Source organism: Mastigoproctus giganteus, chromosome 1, assembly GCF_048544385.1.
Source record: "Mastigoproctus giganteus isolate SK-2022 chromosome 1, ASM4854438v1, whole genome shotgun sequence".
Taxonomy (NCBI): Eukaryota; Metazoa; Arthropoda; class Arachnida; order Uropygi; family Thelyphonidae; genus Mastigoproctus; species Mastigoproctus giganteus.
Genome location: NC_143575.1, coordinates 134,744,933 through 134,760,974, shown reverse-complemented (window position 1 = coordinate 134,760,974; position 16,042 = coordinate 134,744,933). Strand labels below are relative to the sequence as shown.

Here is a 16,042-nt window from a genome sequence, read left to right as displayed (position 1 = left end):
TTATCATTAAGGTATATATAGTTCAGAATGGACAGTTAATCCAATATTGATCAATTAATATTGCCCTGATACAAGTGATCTCTAAAAAAGAGAAATCATGACACAGTTTTCCCCAGAAAAAGCAAATCATGACAATTTTTCCTTCTATCTTTCACAGCACATGCTTAACATTTCCCAGTTACACGTGTTTAACACATTTCAATAGTTTTTAAAGGGAGTTTCATGCTTGACTGGACAGACAAACCAAATTGATATTTTTCACTTTTTGTTTTTCCATAATTTACGAGATAGACTAAATAAGCACTTTTTGCATATGTGCTTGATACTCCTGGTTCCCAAACCACTCTAAGTCAATAAAACTTGTTTTAGCGTAAAGTTTTTGTAGAACATTTTCCTTATGAAACAACAAATACACTTCAGAAAAGCAAAATATTTGATACACTTCTTATTGTATTCAATAATTCCTTTGATGGCCATTTTAATCCATACTTTCTCTCTCTCTCACACTAACATTAATACAACAATTTGTCCGTATCATGATCTTTTGGGCTTAATAACATTAATACAACAATTTGCCCATATCATGATCTTTTGGGCCTAATAGTAAATCTTTACATGTTTCTCAATTATTGCTTTTTAAAATATTTCTAGCTAGGTAACCTGAGATATATGTGCCAATACATTTTAATCATAAATATCCATATCCTCACAGTACCTGGGCGATTATAACTCTTTCACTTTGTCAGTGAGACTCTGGCTGACTTGACTTGATTTCAGAAACAGTAAAGATGTTAGGACATATTTCATGAAGTTTTTTTTTATGGAATAATTTAATTATTTCATAAACTATTACTTCGATTAATATCAATACACTATTCATATAAATTAATGTAATAAGTTATGAATTAGTTATTAATTAGCTATTCAGTATTTTTTTTTTTTTTAAACATTTCCAGGTTCTATGAATTCTGAAAAATTATCGTAAATGTTCTTTTGGAAATCGGTACAATCGAACTCCAGATTTATCGCATATGAAACACTTATTTCTATGCACAATGTCAGCAGATAATTATAATAGTAAAAAAAAAAAAAAAAGCTATGTAAAACAAAATTGCTATGCTCAACGAACACTATAACTCAAAAGAAAGTAGCAACCACGTTATTAATTAGCTATTCAGTTTTTTTTTTTTTTTTTTTTACATTTCATTAAAAATTTCCTGGTTCTATGGATTCCGATAAATTACCTTAAACGTTCTTTCGGAAATGAGTACAGTCGCAGCCACATTTATTGCACATGAAACACTTATTTCTGTGCATGACAGCAGATAATTATAAAAATAGAAAAATAAATACACAAATAATTATAACAATAGTAAAAAAAGACTACTTAAAACAAAATTTCTATGTTCAATGAACACTAGAAATTGAGACACAGAAGCAACCATGTGGTAGCAACTTTGTTAGCATTGGGCATGTGCATTATTACTCAGTGAGTTTTGATGGCCACAGATGGCTGCGTTAGTTTCATGTCCTGAAAGTGAGGGCACTGGGATGAATTGAGCAAGAGTCCACTCTGTATCTTACTTCTCTGTGGTTAGCTCCAAACAACTTAATAAGAAATGTTGAAACTGTGAACTGCCTCGAGCTAATAGTTCGCACAGTGTCCGATAGATGTTGAGTATCGCTGTTTCCCTCGAATATTTAAAATATTCTGCGGTGCACAGTTTGGGAACCGCTGTTTTATGCAATAAACATTTAATTCCGTAATTATTTTCATTATCTTTTACATTGTATACAGTTAAAAAGGTATTTTTAAAATTCTTTATGGACATTCCAGAAGGTCAAGGACCAGTTATAATTTTTCCTATTGATTATTATATTCGATTAACGCGTTTCCTTTTTGCACGATGCGCTCGCGGGACGAATTAATCATGTTAATCGAGGCTAGCCTGTACATAGTTCTCTACTATTCCATCTATCATTTATAAAAATGAGAAAAAAAAACAATTACTTGCCAATTCCTGGCTAGTCAGAGCATATACTTTCGGATACGAATTATGTAAATTGTTGGAATGAGAGAAGAAAAAAACTATTCTTCAGTGTTTCCCCCCCATTTCATTCTGAGCATTTAGCCTAACATCAAAAAACTATGTTATCATTACTGTTTATTGCTAAATAATCTGACACATGAGTACCTCACATCTGCAGTTATGCATTTTTTGAATATACTTTCCAGTGAAGCAGGACATGATAAAAGAAGTAGCAGCACTGTAAATTAAACAAACTTACAAACAAACAAAATTAATCAAGAACCTTAAACTTCCTTTCCTATCCACCATATCACTGGATTTTTCATTATCTTTGAAATGTGGAGGTGGAAAGTGCTTCTCAATTTTGTATGCAACAATAAATACTGCAAACTATCTTGAGAAGAGAGAGAGAGATTGAGAGATTTATATGTAATTCTTTGGCTGCATTTTAGTCACCCTTTGTATTATGTTTTTCAGCATTGTTACATTTTCTACCTTTGATGCTTTCATTTATTAAAGAAATAAAAAATAAATGTGTATTATATTTTGTCTGTCTCTGCAGATGCAAAATATAACAAGTAGAGTTTCTTCAGATACACTCACATTCATTTTATTTATAAACACTTATTCTGTAATTATAGGGGTAATCAAAAATAAACAGCTTGAATAAGTAAAGTCCATGGCATTATCATTAAGTTTCTTCTGTCACTTGAGCTTGATGCTGAGGAGTTCAAAGTTTGAACATAATATTCCAAGTTAGTGTTTTTGGTATTAGGTTCTTAAAAGTCTGATATCAACTGCAGTTGATGAGGCTGACAGTTAATCATAACTTTTCCTGAAGAAATCTAGGGTCATTTTTTTTGCTCCTTGGACACATAGGGTGCTTTCACTGGAAAACTAAAACTTGTTTAGAATGACATTCCAGAGTTACGTCATGCTACAAGCTTATTCATATATTTATATTCCTCTTTTTGATAACAAAAATATCAAAAAAAGATAAGAGAAATGTTATCAAAAATGTTTTCAAACAAATGCTCAAACGATAATCCCAGTTGCAAGTTCTGTTTTTTAGATAAACCATTGCGCTACTTTATCTGCTGCTATAAAGCAATTTTAATAAAGTTATGAACAGTGGCTGTGGTGGTGGTCATATAGTGAATTAAAAGATTTAATGAATTTATAATTCATAAGCTAATTGGCTTTTGATAGTTCTGCAAATAATTTTGTCAACTAATCTTCATCACAAATTTCACTAAGTTTATTCCTTGAAATGAATTTATGTTAAAAATACAATAGTTTTCTCTAATTATAAATTTTAACCTAAATAATTAGTGTAATAGTCTCAATAATCTGAGGTAAATTGGACCAGAGCCAACTCAGACTATATGGAATGATAAAATAAAGTTATTTTGTAATTGTACTTATTAATATCAATGAAACCTTTACTTAACTAATGAAATTAAAAAACAGTGAAATTATGTAGTAAATGGCAAAAAAAAAAAAAAATGAAACAAATGCAAAATTGCATTATATATTTATAGTTTATATTTATAGCAAGTTATATAAAAAGAATTATTTTTTCTAACTGATACTTAAACAGTCATTAAAGATAAAAGAACTTAATTTACATAATTTTTATAATACCCATCAATCTCTGAAGTTTTGTTATATAAGGACTTTTTTTTTGTTAGGTTTGACTTCAGATTAACAAGACGAATTTATGTGACTGGACTTGTATATATTATAAGCTAGAAAAGTATTAAGTCATTCTCTTTAGATGGATGTATTAAAGCCCCAGCTGATATGGTTGGAAGGTTGTTGTTATAGAAAAAATCCTCAAAAAAATTGTGATCAGGTTATTGTAGAAGAGAAATTATGTGCAGGTAAGCAAATAAATACATTTATCAAAGTTAATAGTAATTGTTGTGTTAACAACAATATTTTTTGTTAGTTTTGAGAACTTTGGGACATACCATTTTTATAATTTTTCATGCTTGAAAAATTAATCAAGCTTTCTCCAAAACCACATCTCAAATTTTTCACTTCTTTTAATATCCTTGTTTTATTGCCATAACTAAGTGCCACAAAATGTGATGCTACTGAATTGAATGAGAGGAAGCTATTGTATCCTCTCATTTAATGTTCTCTCATGTTCATTGAGCAAGAGGATGCTGTTGCATCCTCTCATTTAATGAACACAAGAGTGAATTCATGAGAGAATTCAGTCTGGAACTATATAAAACATTTAACTAACCTTTTCTTTAACTTGATATCTGCTCTCCCTGTAAATATCTGTTTTCTTTTCTCAAATTGTAGTTATAATTTATGGTTTGCTTTTTACATTGCTTGTTAGCAGACTACCAAGATCTCTGTATCCTCATGCATGCCCCGAGTGGCCACTTTACTCAGTATACCTACCTAATAATGAGTAAGTCTCTATTTAGCCCTCAGAAAAACCTGGATTCATTATGGTGTGGACACTATAATGTTTTGCTTTTCACATTGCAATGGTTTGCTTTTCTCATTGCTTGTTAGCAAGAACTCTGTATCCTCAGGCATGCATTGAGTGGCCGCTTTATGATGTATACCTACCTAATAGTGAGTAAGTCTCTATTTAGCCCTCAGAAAAACCTGGATTCATTATGGTGTGGACACAACAAGGTATTGAAAGTGTGCCACAGGGATGTGGTCAATGTCGACTTAGCTACTTTACATGGTTGTTGCAGATTGGATGGTTGTGAATCTCTATTCTGAGGAGTTCATTACACCTCATCCCACATGTACTCAGTTGGATTGAGATCTGGTTCCCAAGGAGGCTACCTTAGGCTGAATTCATTCTCGTGTTCTTGGAACCAGTTCGGTACAGTTCTGGCCTTGTGACATGGCACACTATCTCTGTTAGAAGAACCCACTTTTAGAGATGTGCCTATTCAGAAACAATTTATCGGTAGCCTGTGGCATTCTAATGTTGCTCCGCTGGCACAAATGGGCCCAATGTGTGCCATGAAACTACTTTCCACATTATTAAACTTTTCTAACACCTGCCTGCAATGTTGACAATGGGCAGGATGGGGCCATGGACTCTTGCTGTTTTTGCCATATCCTAGTCATCGACAGTATGAAACAGCAGAAACTGGGATTAGACAGTTTTTCGAACTCCAATGCCCAGTTTTGGTATTCCTGAGTCAACTGTAACCTTATTTTTTTGCTGACAAGAGGAGTGGAACTCAGATCAGTTTTATTTGCTGTGATATCCTATCCATGATAGAGTATGTGTTGTGCATTCTGAAATGCCCATTTGATTATCACTGTTGTAATGGGTTGTTATTTGAGTGGCTGTATGCTTTTTGTTACCCTGCACAAGTTTTGTTAATCTCATTGGCCTCACATCAATAGGTTGTTTTCAACCATAGCATTGCAGTTTGCTGGATGTCATTTGGTTATTGGATCAATCTCGATACACCTTTAGACAAGTCGTACTATTTTCTTGCCTGTTCTCATGCTGAATTGCACACATACGGTATCCTTACATATTTACTACCCTTTATATAGCATGGTATGAACATATGATGATGCTGTTACTGAAAGGGTGTTCCCTTCCATAAAAAGTTTAGTTGTACCTGATACAGAGGTCACTCATTTTTATATGCTATTTCTGTCTTTTGATATCACAAAATTAACTAAAGATTAGCCACATTAATAAATTAACTAAATTAAATAAATAAATAAAAATTAACTACTAATCAAAGACCCTCTGGAATAAACAGCCAGTGGAATACACTGAGGCTCCTAGCTCATTGGAGCTCTCAGATTACAACTAAAACCTTCACTAGTAATACTACAAAATATCATTGACAGGGTATGTTTGTTTTCCTTCTCACGTTTTTCAGAAAATTGTTTTTTTTATTTTTTTTTTTATTTATTGAAAAGTTGTAAATTTAGGGAAAGGGGATATTATTATTATTAGTAGTAATAGTACTGGAAAATGGTGCAAGGAAGCAAACTTATATAACATTACAAAAAAAAAAAAAGAAAAAAAAAAAGCTAACTCCCTGATCTGTTCAGTCTTCCTTAAAAGTTATCCAAGTTGCCTATTTCCGCAACACCAGATGGTAGTTTGTTCCAACAAAGTTTCATACATCACACAGCAAGTGGGTGGTTGATTGCTGGAACAAACTTAAACACTTCAATCAGATCTGTTAGCAAGTGCCTAGTTTCCAAACACTGCAATTTGTATAACTAAAGTATTTTTGTGTAAACTTTTTGTGTAAATTTTGTATAACTAAAGTAGTCTTGACTAATCTGATTGCTCTTCTTTGCACCCATTGCAAGAAATCTAAATCTTTTTTAAAATGAGGCTTCCAGAACTGTATAGAAGCTGCATTTTAAGAAATACCTGTATGTAGTACACAAGATGTGGCCTAACCTTTGCCTTATACAGTGAGATAAATACCTCTTTGTCTCTGCAGCAAAGTTCCAGTATATCAACAGAACTCCACTGTCTGTGTTGTTCAGAGAACTTCATGTCTGACTGTACAATTACTCCTAGGTTCCTTTCTTTCTCCATCACCTCGAGTGTGGCACCACCTAATTAGTATGTTATTCTAGAATTGCTGTTACCCATATGCATACCTGTGCATTTCAAGACGGCCCCGGGTGCCAAGCATATTTCAAGGCCAAGCGATATTCTTGTGATATATAGAGAGCTCTTGTAAAGTGATGGAAGTTATTTCCTTTTAAGTTCCTACATTTCTATCAACAGCTTTTCTTTAAAACTAGTTCTATACTTGAAAACCACTAGTTAGATCACAGAAAGGAAACACACTTTTCTTTTTCCTATATTTCTTGTTCTATTAATCAACTAACACTTCAACCGCTTGGCCTGCGAGCGGCACTGCTCCTGCCTCCCCGTGGCGGGGCCAGTAATCTGGAGGAAAAGCTATCCCCCAGGGCTAAAAGGAGCAACAATGGATAAAAATGACTATCCACCTCTAGAGCCTTCAAACTCAAGGCTAGATAAACCAAACGATGAAGACCTGAATCAACCAAAAAGGCTCCGAAGGGAAGTGCAGTGCAATGAAATGCCAAACTTTCTGGTGATACACTCTCTCTCTCTCTCCAACCAATCTGTCGGAAAATTATCACCATTCGTCATCCAAAGATTTCTGGAATCGATTGCTGGAACACCAAAAATAGTTAAACGACTGCAATCCGGAGACCTATTAATTGAAACAGCCAACTCCAAACATTCCGAGTGGCTGCTCAAAACAATGACATTCGGTGGCCTGCCAGTATCTATTACTCGACACAACACCTTAAATTCCTCGAAAGGCATTATAACCGAATGGGACCTACTTGCAATATCAGAAGAGGAATTAGTTCAAGAACTGAGTAATCAAAAAGTAACCAACACCAAATGCATAATGACTAAAAAAGATGGAAATCTCGTCCCGACTAGGTCAATCATTTTAACCTTGAGTACCCCAGATTTGCCATCGTCAGTAAAAGCTGGCTATTTAAACTGCCGAATTCGGGCTTATATTCCTAATCCCATTTGTTGTTTTAAATGTCAAAAATATGGACATTCCCAACAAGCATGCAGAGGAGAAGCTATTTGTCATATTTGTGGTTCCAAGGAACATACACAAGCAGACTGTTCAGCATCAAGTCCCATTTGCCCCAACTGCAAAGAAAGTCATCCAGAATTTTCAAAATCCTGTGAAATGTGGAAAACAGGGAAAAAAATTCAAAAATATAAAATTGAACACAAGTCACATACCCTGAGGCACGCAGACAGGTTATGTTGACCATGCCTAGTTGTTCATATGCATCTCACACTCGAAGCTTTATTTCAACAGCAGTACAAACAGATGTATCAATACTCCCCAGCACATCTATGGCTAATTGGGTTAAAAATACATTATCTAATTCAGGAAAAGACACACATCAAACTAAAACCAGTGAATCGACCAACACTCCAATCAGCATCCCAACTGATACTCGGACACTCTCGTATGATAAAGAAAAATTAAAAACTACCAAAGACAACAAGAAACCTGAATCATCCACCAATAGTATGGAAGTAGATGTACACTCAGATCTTGAAGAACCCATACTAGAACTCCATGCAAATGACGCTATGGATACTGGGCACCCTAGCTTCCCAAAAAAAGACCAGAAAAAGTGCTCAAACAAAAAACAGTCTGATGAATCATCCTCAACTAAACCTAAATGAACCACAGTATCTTACAATGGAATTGCAGAGGTTTTCGTTGCAACACTGACGATATTCAATACCTAATTAACTGATATTCTCCAGCTGCCTTCTATCTACAGGAAACTTACCTGACCTCACAAATTTCTCCTTCGATAAAGAACTATTGCCTTTATCGAAGAGATTGAAATACCGCTAATGCTGCCCATGATGGTGTAGCAATCCTAGTAAACTCGAAGATCCCAACTAGGCATATCACACTCCAAACTGAAATTGAAGCTGTTGCTGTTCGCGTAACTCTCCATAGTGCAATAACACTTGTCTCAATCTACCTACCACCAAACCGTACTTACTCTTTAAAAGATCTTGAAGACCTCTTTATACAGATACCTCCACCTCTCTGTATATTAGGGGACTTTAACAGGCACCACCCATTATGGGGCTCTCCTAAATTGGATAGACGGGGCCGACTAATTGAAAGCTTTTTAGAGGCACTAAATTTCAGTATACTCAATACTGGTGCACCGACACACGTACAGCTCCCAGCAGGACACACTTCAGCAATAGATCTCTCGATTTGTTCACCAGTACTAGTCCCAACCATAGAGTGGTATGTAATAAATGATCCCATGGGCAGTGACCACTTCCCAATAGTATGCAACTTTCTGAAAGCAAAGACTCCTCCTTCAATTCAACCCTGCAGAAAGTGGAAATTTGTCCTAGCAGACTGGGCAAAATTTCAATCATCAATCGACCTTGATAAGGAAAAAATCCGCCTCCAACATATTGATGATGCGACAGATTACATCACGTTGCATCTTCTAAATGTGGCTAAAAACACAATACCACTATCAAATCTCCTGGGCTGAAAGCATCATAATTACTGGTGGAATGACAAATGCACCACAGCAAAGAGATCAAAAAATAAAGCCTGGAATTTGTTTCGGCAATGTCCGAGCACAGTCAATCTCATTAATTACAAGAAATTAAGGGCAAAAGCACAAGCACGCTTCATACAAAAGCAAGCAAAGAAAGAATCCTGGACCCGTTTTGCCTCCAGTTTTCACAGAAATACTGATTCCAACATAATATGGAAAAAAATTAGACAGCTGTCTGGTAAGTTTCCTACCATACCTTCTCCAATCCTCTCTTGGAATGGGCAAGATCTCTCTAATCCAGTAGATATAGCTAATGCTTTGGGCAATACTTTTGCTGAAATCTCAGCAGCAACAGCCTATCCTACCTCATTCCAAAGAATTAAAAACACTGAAGAAAAGCATGCTATTCATTTTCAAACTGCCCGTCTTCTCCCATATAACAAACCTCTGCAATATTCTGAACTTTTGCATGTCATTAAAACCGCCTGCAGTGGTGCTGCCGGGCCAGATGGGATTTATTATGTCATGCTACAACATCTTGATGACAAAGCTTTGCGCTGCCTCCTGGTCTTTTACAATCGCATATTTTTAGAAAATGTTTTTCCAGCTTCTTGGCATCACTCTACAGTTTTGGCATTCCTGAAACCTGGAAAAGATCCATCCAACCCCAATAGCTATAGACCCATATCTCTCTCAAGCTGCCTCAGCAAAATTCTTGAGAAAATTATCCACAGAAGTCGTCTGGATCATAGAGTCGGAACAGCTAATGAGCCATAGTCAATATGGCTTTCGTCAAAACAGGTCATGCTTAGATCTTATGGTCAAGGCTGAATTTGCCATCCGTAATGCTTTTGTCATGAACATCTAGTAATGGTTTCAATAGACATAGAGAAGGCTTTTGATACCACCTGGCGGTATGGTATACTTCGTGATCTTTACCTTCTCGGACTACGAGGCAACCTTCCTATATTTGTTCAGAACTTCTTACATACTAGATCATTTCAAGTTCGATACCAACATGCCCTTTCCACAACTTTCATCTTCAGGAAGAAGGTGTTCCACAGGGATCAGTACTGAGTGCCACTCTTTTTGCTCTGAGAATAGATTCTATCACTAAGTAGCTTCTAAATACAGTTGAGACTTACCTTTATGCAGATGACCTTTCCATCTCCTGTCATTCTCAAAACATGAGGTCGATTGAAAGACAGCTTCAGATATCACTTAATAAAATTCAACAATGGGCGAGCCTGAACGGCTATCGGCTCTCGCAGCAGAAAACAGTTGCCATCCACTTCTGTGGACAATGCAAACTTCATCCAGATCCTGAACTTCAAATTTCTAACATCTTTGTCTCGGTTACCAGTAACATCAGATTTCTTGGATTAAACCTTGACAACAAGTTAAATTTCCTAGATCATATTAAAAATGTACGGACTTCATGTCTAAAAAAGTTAAACATACTCAGAGCTTTATCTGCCCAAACGTGGGGTGCAGATCGTACCTCGCTTCTTCGTTTATACAGGGCATTAATCAGATCCCGTCTCGATTATGGTGCTCCAATCTATGATTCTGCCAGAAAGAGTGCATTACGCTGGCTTGATCCAATTCAGCACAGTGCTTTGAGAATTGCAATTGGTGCATTCAGAACGTCGCCAGCACATAGTCTCTACATTGATGCTCACGAGCCCCCACTAACTTTACGCAGGAAAACACTGTTACTCAAATATGCTGTCAAGATACAAAGTTGTGGCTCATCCTGTTCAGTCATACCTTTTCAACCCACCGTTAGAAATCCTATACAGAAACAAACCTATCATAGTAAAGCCAGCCAGTCTTCGCCTTCTTGAATTGGTGCAAGTTTGGAATATTTCCGTTCATTCTGTACAAGTAGCCACTTGTACTCAGCCACCATGGACTCCTCCTCCTCTTCCAACCTGTGACACTTACCTGTGTCAATGGAGAAAGAATACTTTGCAAGCATCAAATGTCAACCAAATTCATGCAGTTCACACTCAAAGATATACTGATTTCTCCCCAATTTATACAGATGGCTCTAAATCTAATTCAAATGTTGGAGCAGCTGCAGTGTTTCCGAATACAACTGTATCAGTTTCCCTTCCATCAGATTTTAGTATATTTTCTGCTGAATTATATGCAATTAAACTAGCTTTAGAAAATCTCTGCTCTGACAGTTCCTTAAAATCAGTTATTTACACTGATTCACTCAGCTCAATCATGTCGTTATGTAATTTTTCAGATAAAGTTCACCCTGTTCTAGATGAAATCAGAAGCTTATTACTGAAGCTTATTACTGCAAATTAAAGAACGAAACCAACTGGTCACTTTTTACTGAATTCCAGCCCATTCTGGTATTTTAGGCAATGAACTGGCCGATAAAGCTGCAAAAAATCTAACTACCTTTGATTTAACCAATATCCCTGTTCCAGCATCAGATTATGCACTAACCATTCATGCTGCATGCCTATCACAATGGACAGCACTGTGGCACTCTCAGACTAATAATAAACTCTTTCAGTTTAAACATGATCCGAAGATTTGGCGCTCCAGTATCCGTACATCGAGACAAGAAGAAGTAGTCCCTTCAAGGGCAAGAATAGGACATACCCATCTGACCCACCTTCATTTACTCACAGGAGATGATCCACCACAATGTACACATTGTTCTAATAATTTGACTGTAAAACATATTCTTATTGGCTGCCCCTATTATAAACAAGCCAGAACTTCATCCTTGATTTCACTGGTTAAACTTCATAAACCAATAACTCTTGAAAATCTCATTGGTGATAAGGCAAATATTTCTGAATTTTTTGACTTTCTCAGGCAAACTGGGCTTTTCAATTATTTCTGATTTCAGATTTTCTTTTGATTTAAGGAAAACTCACGTTTTAATATAATAAGTGAATAGGCACATTATAGCCTTAGCAGCTTACGTGCCATTAAGCCTCCAGAACAACAACAGCATTTCAAGATGAAACAGCATAGGATTCCTGACTTGTCTACAAGGAGCATTGAAGTTGATTTTGCTAAGGATATCAGATGCTTCATAAGTTCCAGTGATTACTGTTAAACCTCAGTTTCTTCTTCTCAGCCCATTTGCCTAATTTGTCTAGGTCTTACTGGTAGTATGCTCTGATTCCTTTCATTAACCAGCCTGCCAACCTTTTTATCATATGCAGACTTATACAATAAGCTTGATATGCCTTCATCAGTATTGTCAATAAATATCATAAACACCAAGGGGACCCAGTGTTGAACCCTGAAGGACTCTACTAATAACATTAGTTCAAGAAACACAGTGCCCATTTATAATCACCTGCTCTCTTCTTCCACTCAACCATACCTTTATTCCTAGCAGTAACTTGCTCCTAATGCCATGCTATTCCAGTTTGTACAGCAGCCTTTTGTGTTGAACAGTGTCAAAAGCTTTACTGAAATCTGAATATATGAAGTCAGAATTATTTTTTTCAACTACTTCTCTAGATACTGCATCATAGTAGTCAATCATATTAATCCAAGATCATTTTAACAAGAATTGCATTCCTGTTAAAATGATCCAGCAATACTTCTTTAACCACTGATCCCATTATTTTCCTGGTACAGAAGTCAATCTTACAGTTGTATAATTGCTCACATCACCCTTTTATTTCCCTTTGTGAATAGGAGACACATTTGCACCCTTCCAGTCTATAGGAACCTTCCCTGAATCCAAAGATGCTTTCATAATTATGGCCAAGGGTTTGGTTACCTCTTTACTGCTACTTTTAATATAACTTAATAGATCGCATCAGGTGCTTTATTTTCTTGTCAGTTATAACAAAATCATAGTTCCAGTTATAACTTGTTGTACTTCTGTGTCATCTCTAAAAACTTCTTCATGCATGAATGTAGATGCAAAATATTTATTTAGTTTGTCAGCAACCTGAACACTATCATCAATAGTTATACCATTCATATCTAGTGGGCCAATGTTTTTTATTCCTTTCCTTCTAGCATTAACTACAATCATTAACTAAAAATATTTACTAGTATGTTAATTATAAAACTAGCAAAGAATTCCTTATTACTTTTCTTTGTGTCTTTTGCCAGGACTTCTCATAATCTGCCTTAACTTTCATATCCCCATGACCTGATTGTACTTGCTGTAGGATTCCATATCTCCTAATTTATAATCATCCTACTTGTTTTTCTTCTCTGTCACTAATCTCATCAGTTCACCTGATAGTCATTTAGGTCTAAGCCTTGAAATATATCTCTTATTTATAGGTCTTACTATAGTTTAAAAAACTTGCTACTTCTATTTTTAATTCTCTGACTGTCTCCTGTTTAGAATTTTCATTTGATAACATTTCTTCAAAAAGGCCTCTAAAGTGACCGGGCGCATAAATTCTGGGACCGCAAGTGGCTCAAGAGCTTGTGGATTGGTTCATCTGAAAGTAATACTATGAATAGAGATAGGGGTGTTCGGCTTCACCCCCTTTTCGAGGCTGTAATCCTCGCAAAAGATTAACGTTTCTGCCTACCACGCCCCCAAGCTGCTTCCGGTTCTGATATGCACAGAGAATACACTGCTCATGCGTCTGGTCAACCACGTGTGCTGTGAACCTGATACTTAAGGATGTGTTGTTTAATGTACTGTGTTGTTGAGAAAGGAGGCAGGTGCCCTCGAAAGCTACAATTGCACAGTTTTTAAGATTTATATTTTATTGTATTTTATCATAACGAATAGTAAGTCAGTCATTGTAAATAGATTATTTTATAGTATCCATTGTTTTTGTAAATATTAAACTATGTTAATTGACTCTTGATTTTTAAGGGGTCCTTATGTGCTGTAATTAGATCGTATGTATACATACGATCTAAACTATGTTAATTTAAACGGTTGGTGTATTAATTTAATATTGTGAATTTGATAACATTATCAGTTAGTCTTACTGAAAGGAATTTAAAAATTGTTTAAGGCCACTGTAGTCACCTTTATGAAAGCAAAATCCCATACCCTTGACAGTAGTTATATCTTTAAGTACGGTACTAGACCATGTATTCAGAAAGCTTGGGACCAGAGTCTTTCTGGATCTTGGGAATTTCTGCATTTCAGGTCCTTAGCAAGAGAAATTGGAACATGCGCAAAATATATAATTAATAATCTTATATTAAGATTTATTTTATCTAAAATGTGTTAGTAAATGCAAATTTTTATACCACTATAATCAAAGCAGATTATAAATATTAAAATAGCTAATCACAAAATAAAAGTAAGATTCAGTATATATAAAATCCTAAAAATAAAGTCTAGATAAGTGTTAAAAAGTATATAATAAAAGATACTAGAACCTCAAAATGGAGGTGGGGTGTTCAAAATTTTACCCCCCACCCCAATTATTAATACATAAAGCAAAAGATATATATATGTATATATATTTTTTTTAAATTATTTTCCAAAACAAAATAATAAATTTTATTATTATCTGTATTAGTGTCATGGTCAACTTTTGCTGTCTTGCCTGATATCCTCATATCACACATTAGCCCATCAACTGCCAATATGACAGGGAATCTCACTATAAAACAGTTTATATGCTCTAAGTTTAATTTTCAGCCATTTGAAATGAAATGTCTGTTTGCACATGTTGACATAGTTATTCCAAGTTCTCCTTTTCTGAGGATGGTGCATGGGGAAAGTAACTGCTGTATACACTGTAGCTGTTAATGATAAATGTTTTGTGGTAGAAACTTGTTCTCTGACTCATCTTTATGTATATTGGGTGGGAATAGCAGTGAATAAATGACTTACTGGACATTTATAAAGGGTGATATTCTTCCTTAGCTATGTAGTGAATCGTTTAACTTACTTAACACAATCAAAATTTTTTGATTGCCATTTGACACTGCAGAATTACAAAGCCTAATTATAGAATATTCCAGTTCTTTTCATAAAGACAGTTGTTATAAGCTTCTGAAATCAGACCAGTTGTGATGTGAAGTTTTAACTTTAAGATGTAACCAACAATGCAATGTAAAGTTTTAACTATAAAAGAAGTACACATTCCCATTACATTACAGAAAATTGCTGATGCTATCAACTCAGTGTTAGGTGGGTCGGAAACTGCTATCTTGGTGGGATACACAGAATAATAGATTAACAAGAGCTGCAGGCAGAGGTGAAAGTGATTTTTGCACTGCTTCAATTGGAATGAGCAGCAGCCTTGAAAGCAAGCTGCTGGGGATTTCAAGAATTGCTGGGAGTCATGAGACAGGTAAATACATGGGCTGTGTTAGGTGCAGGTATACTTGCATGTACACCAATGCTAGGAGCATAGTAAATAAATTTGATGAATCTGAAGTGCTGGTCAATACATCAAATGCAGACATTGTTGGGATTATAGAAATATGGTGTCACTCACTTATAAGGTATTCAGAATTTGAGTATGGGGGGAGTACAATGTATACAGAAAGAACAGACAGGATAGGAAGAGGAGGTTATGCTCTTAGTTAAGAAGCACATAAAATCTGAGGCATTGCATCCAGTTGACGTGGTTGGCCAGTGCAATGTGAGTCAATTTGGTGTAAAATAAGCACTGAAGAAGCAAAAATGAGAATAGGAGTGTACAATGAATATAGTATAGAGAAATAGAGTAGGCCAGTATATCAGAATGTCTCATAATGGGAGATTTTAACTTTTCATATATTGACTGGAACTTGTGGGTTGGTCACTCACAAACTAGCAAGATTTTTCTGGATTTATTAGATAACTGTTTTCTACACCAGCATCTTAGAAAGGCAGCTTAAAGAATTAACTACCATCAAGTGTAAAGGGAGAGGTTTTGCTTTCGTAAAGGTGACTATTGTGGACTCAGACAATTTTTAAATTCTGTACTCCTGAACCAACTTGTGATTTT

The 16,042-nt window shown here is 35.5% G+C and overlaps 1 protein-coding gene across 3 annotated transcripts in view; it reads left to right on the top strand.

Moving 5' to 3' along the window:
• The window catches only part of LOC150091151 (activating signal cointegrator 1 complex subunit 1), a 256,296-nt gene that overhangs the window by 11,847 nt on the left and 228,407 nt on the right, over window positions 1–16,042 (top strand). For 2 of the 3 annotated variants that reach the window (XM_090382261.1, XM_090382253.1), the window contains exon 2: window positions 3,722–3,913. In XM_090382261.1, coding sequence (XP_090238387.1) covers window positions 3,808–3,913 — 106 coding nt within the window. In that variant the 5' untranslated portion in view covers window positions 3,722–3,807. Of the gene's footprint in view, window positions 1–3,721; window positions 3,914–16,042 lie in introns of those variants that run through there. The other variant, XM_090382271.1, reaches the window with a different exon arrangement.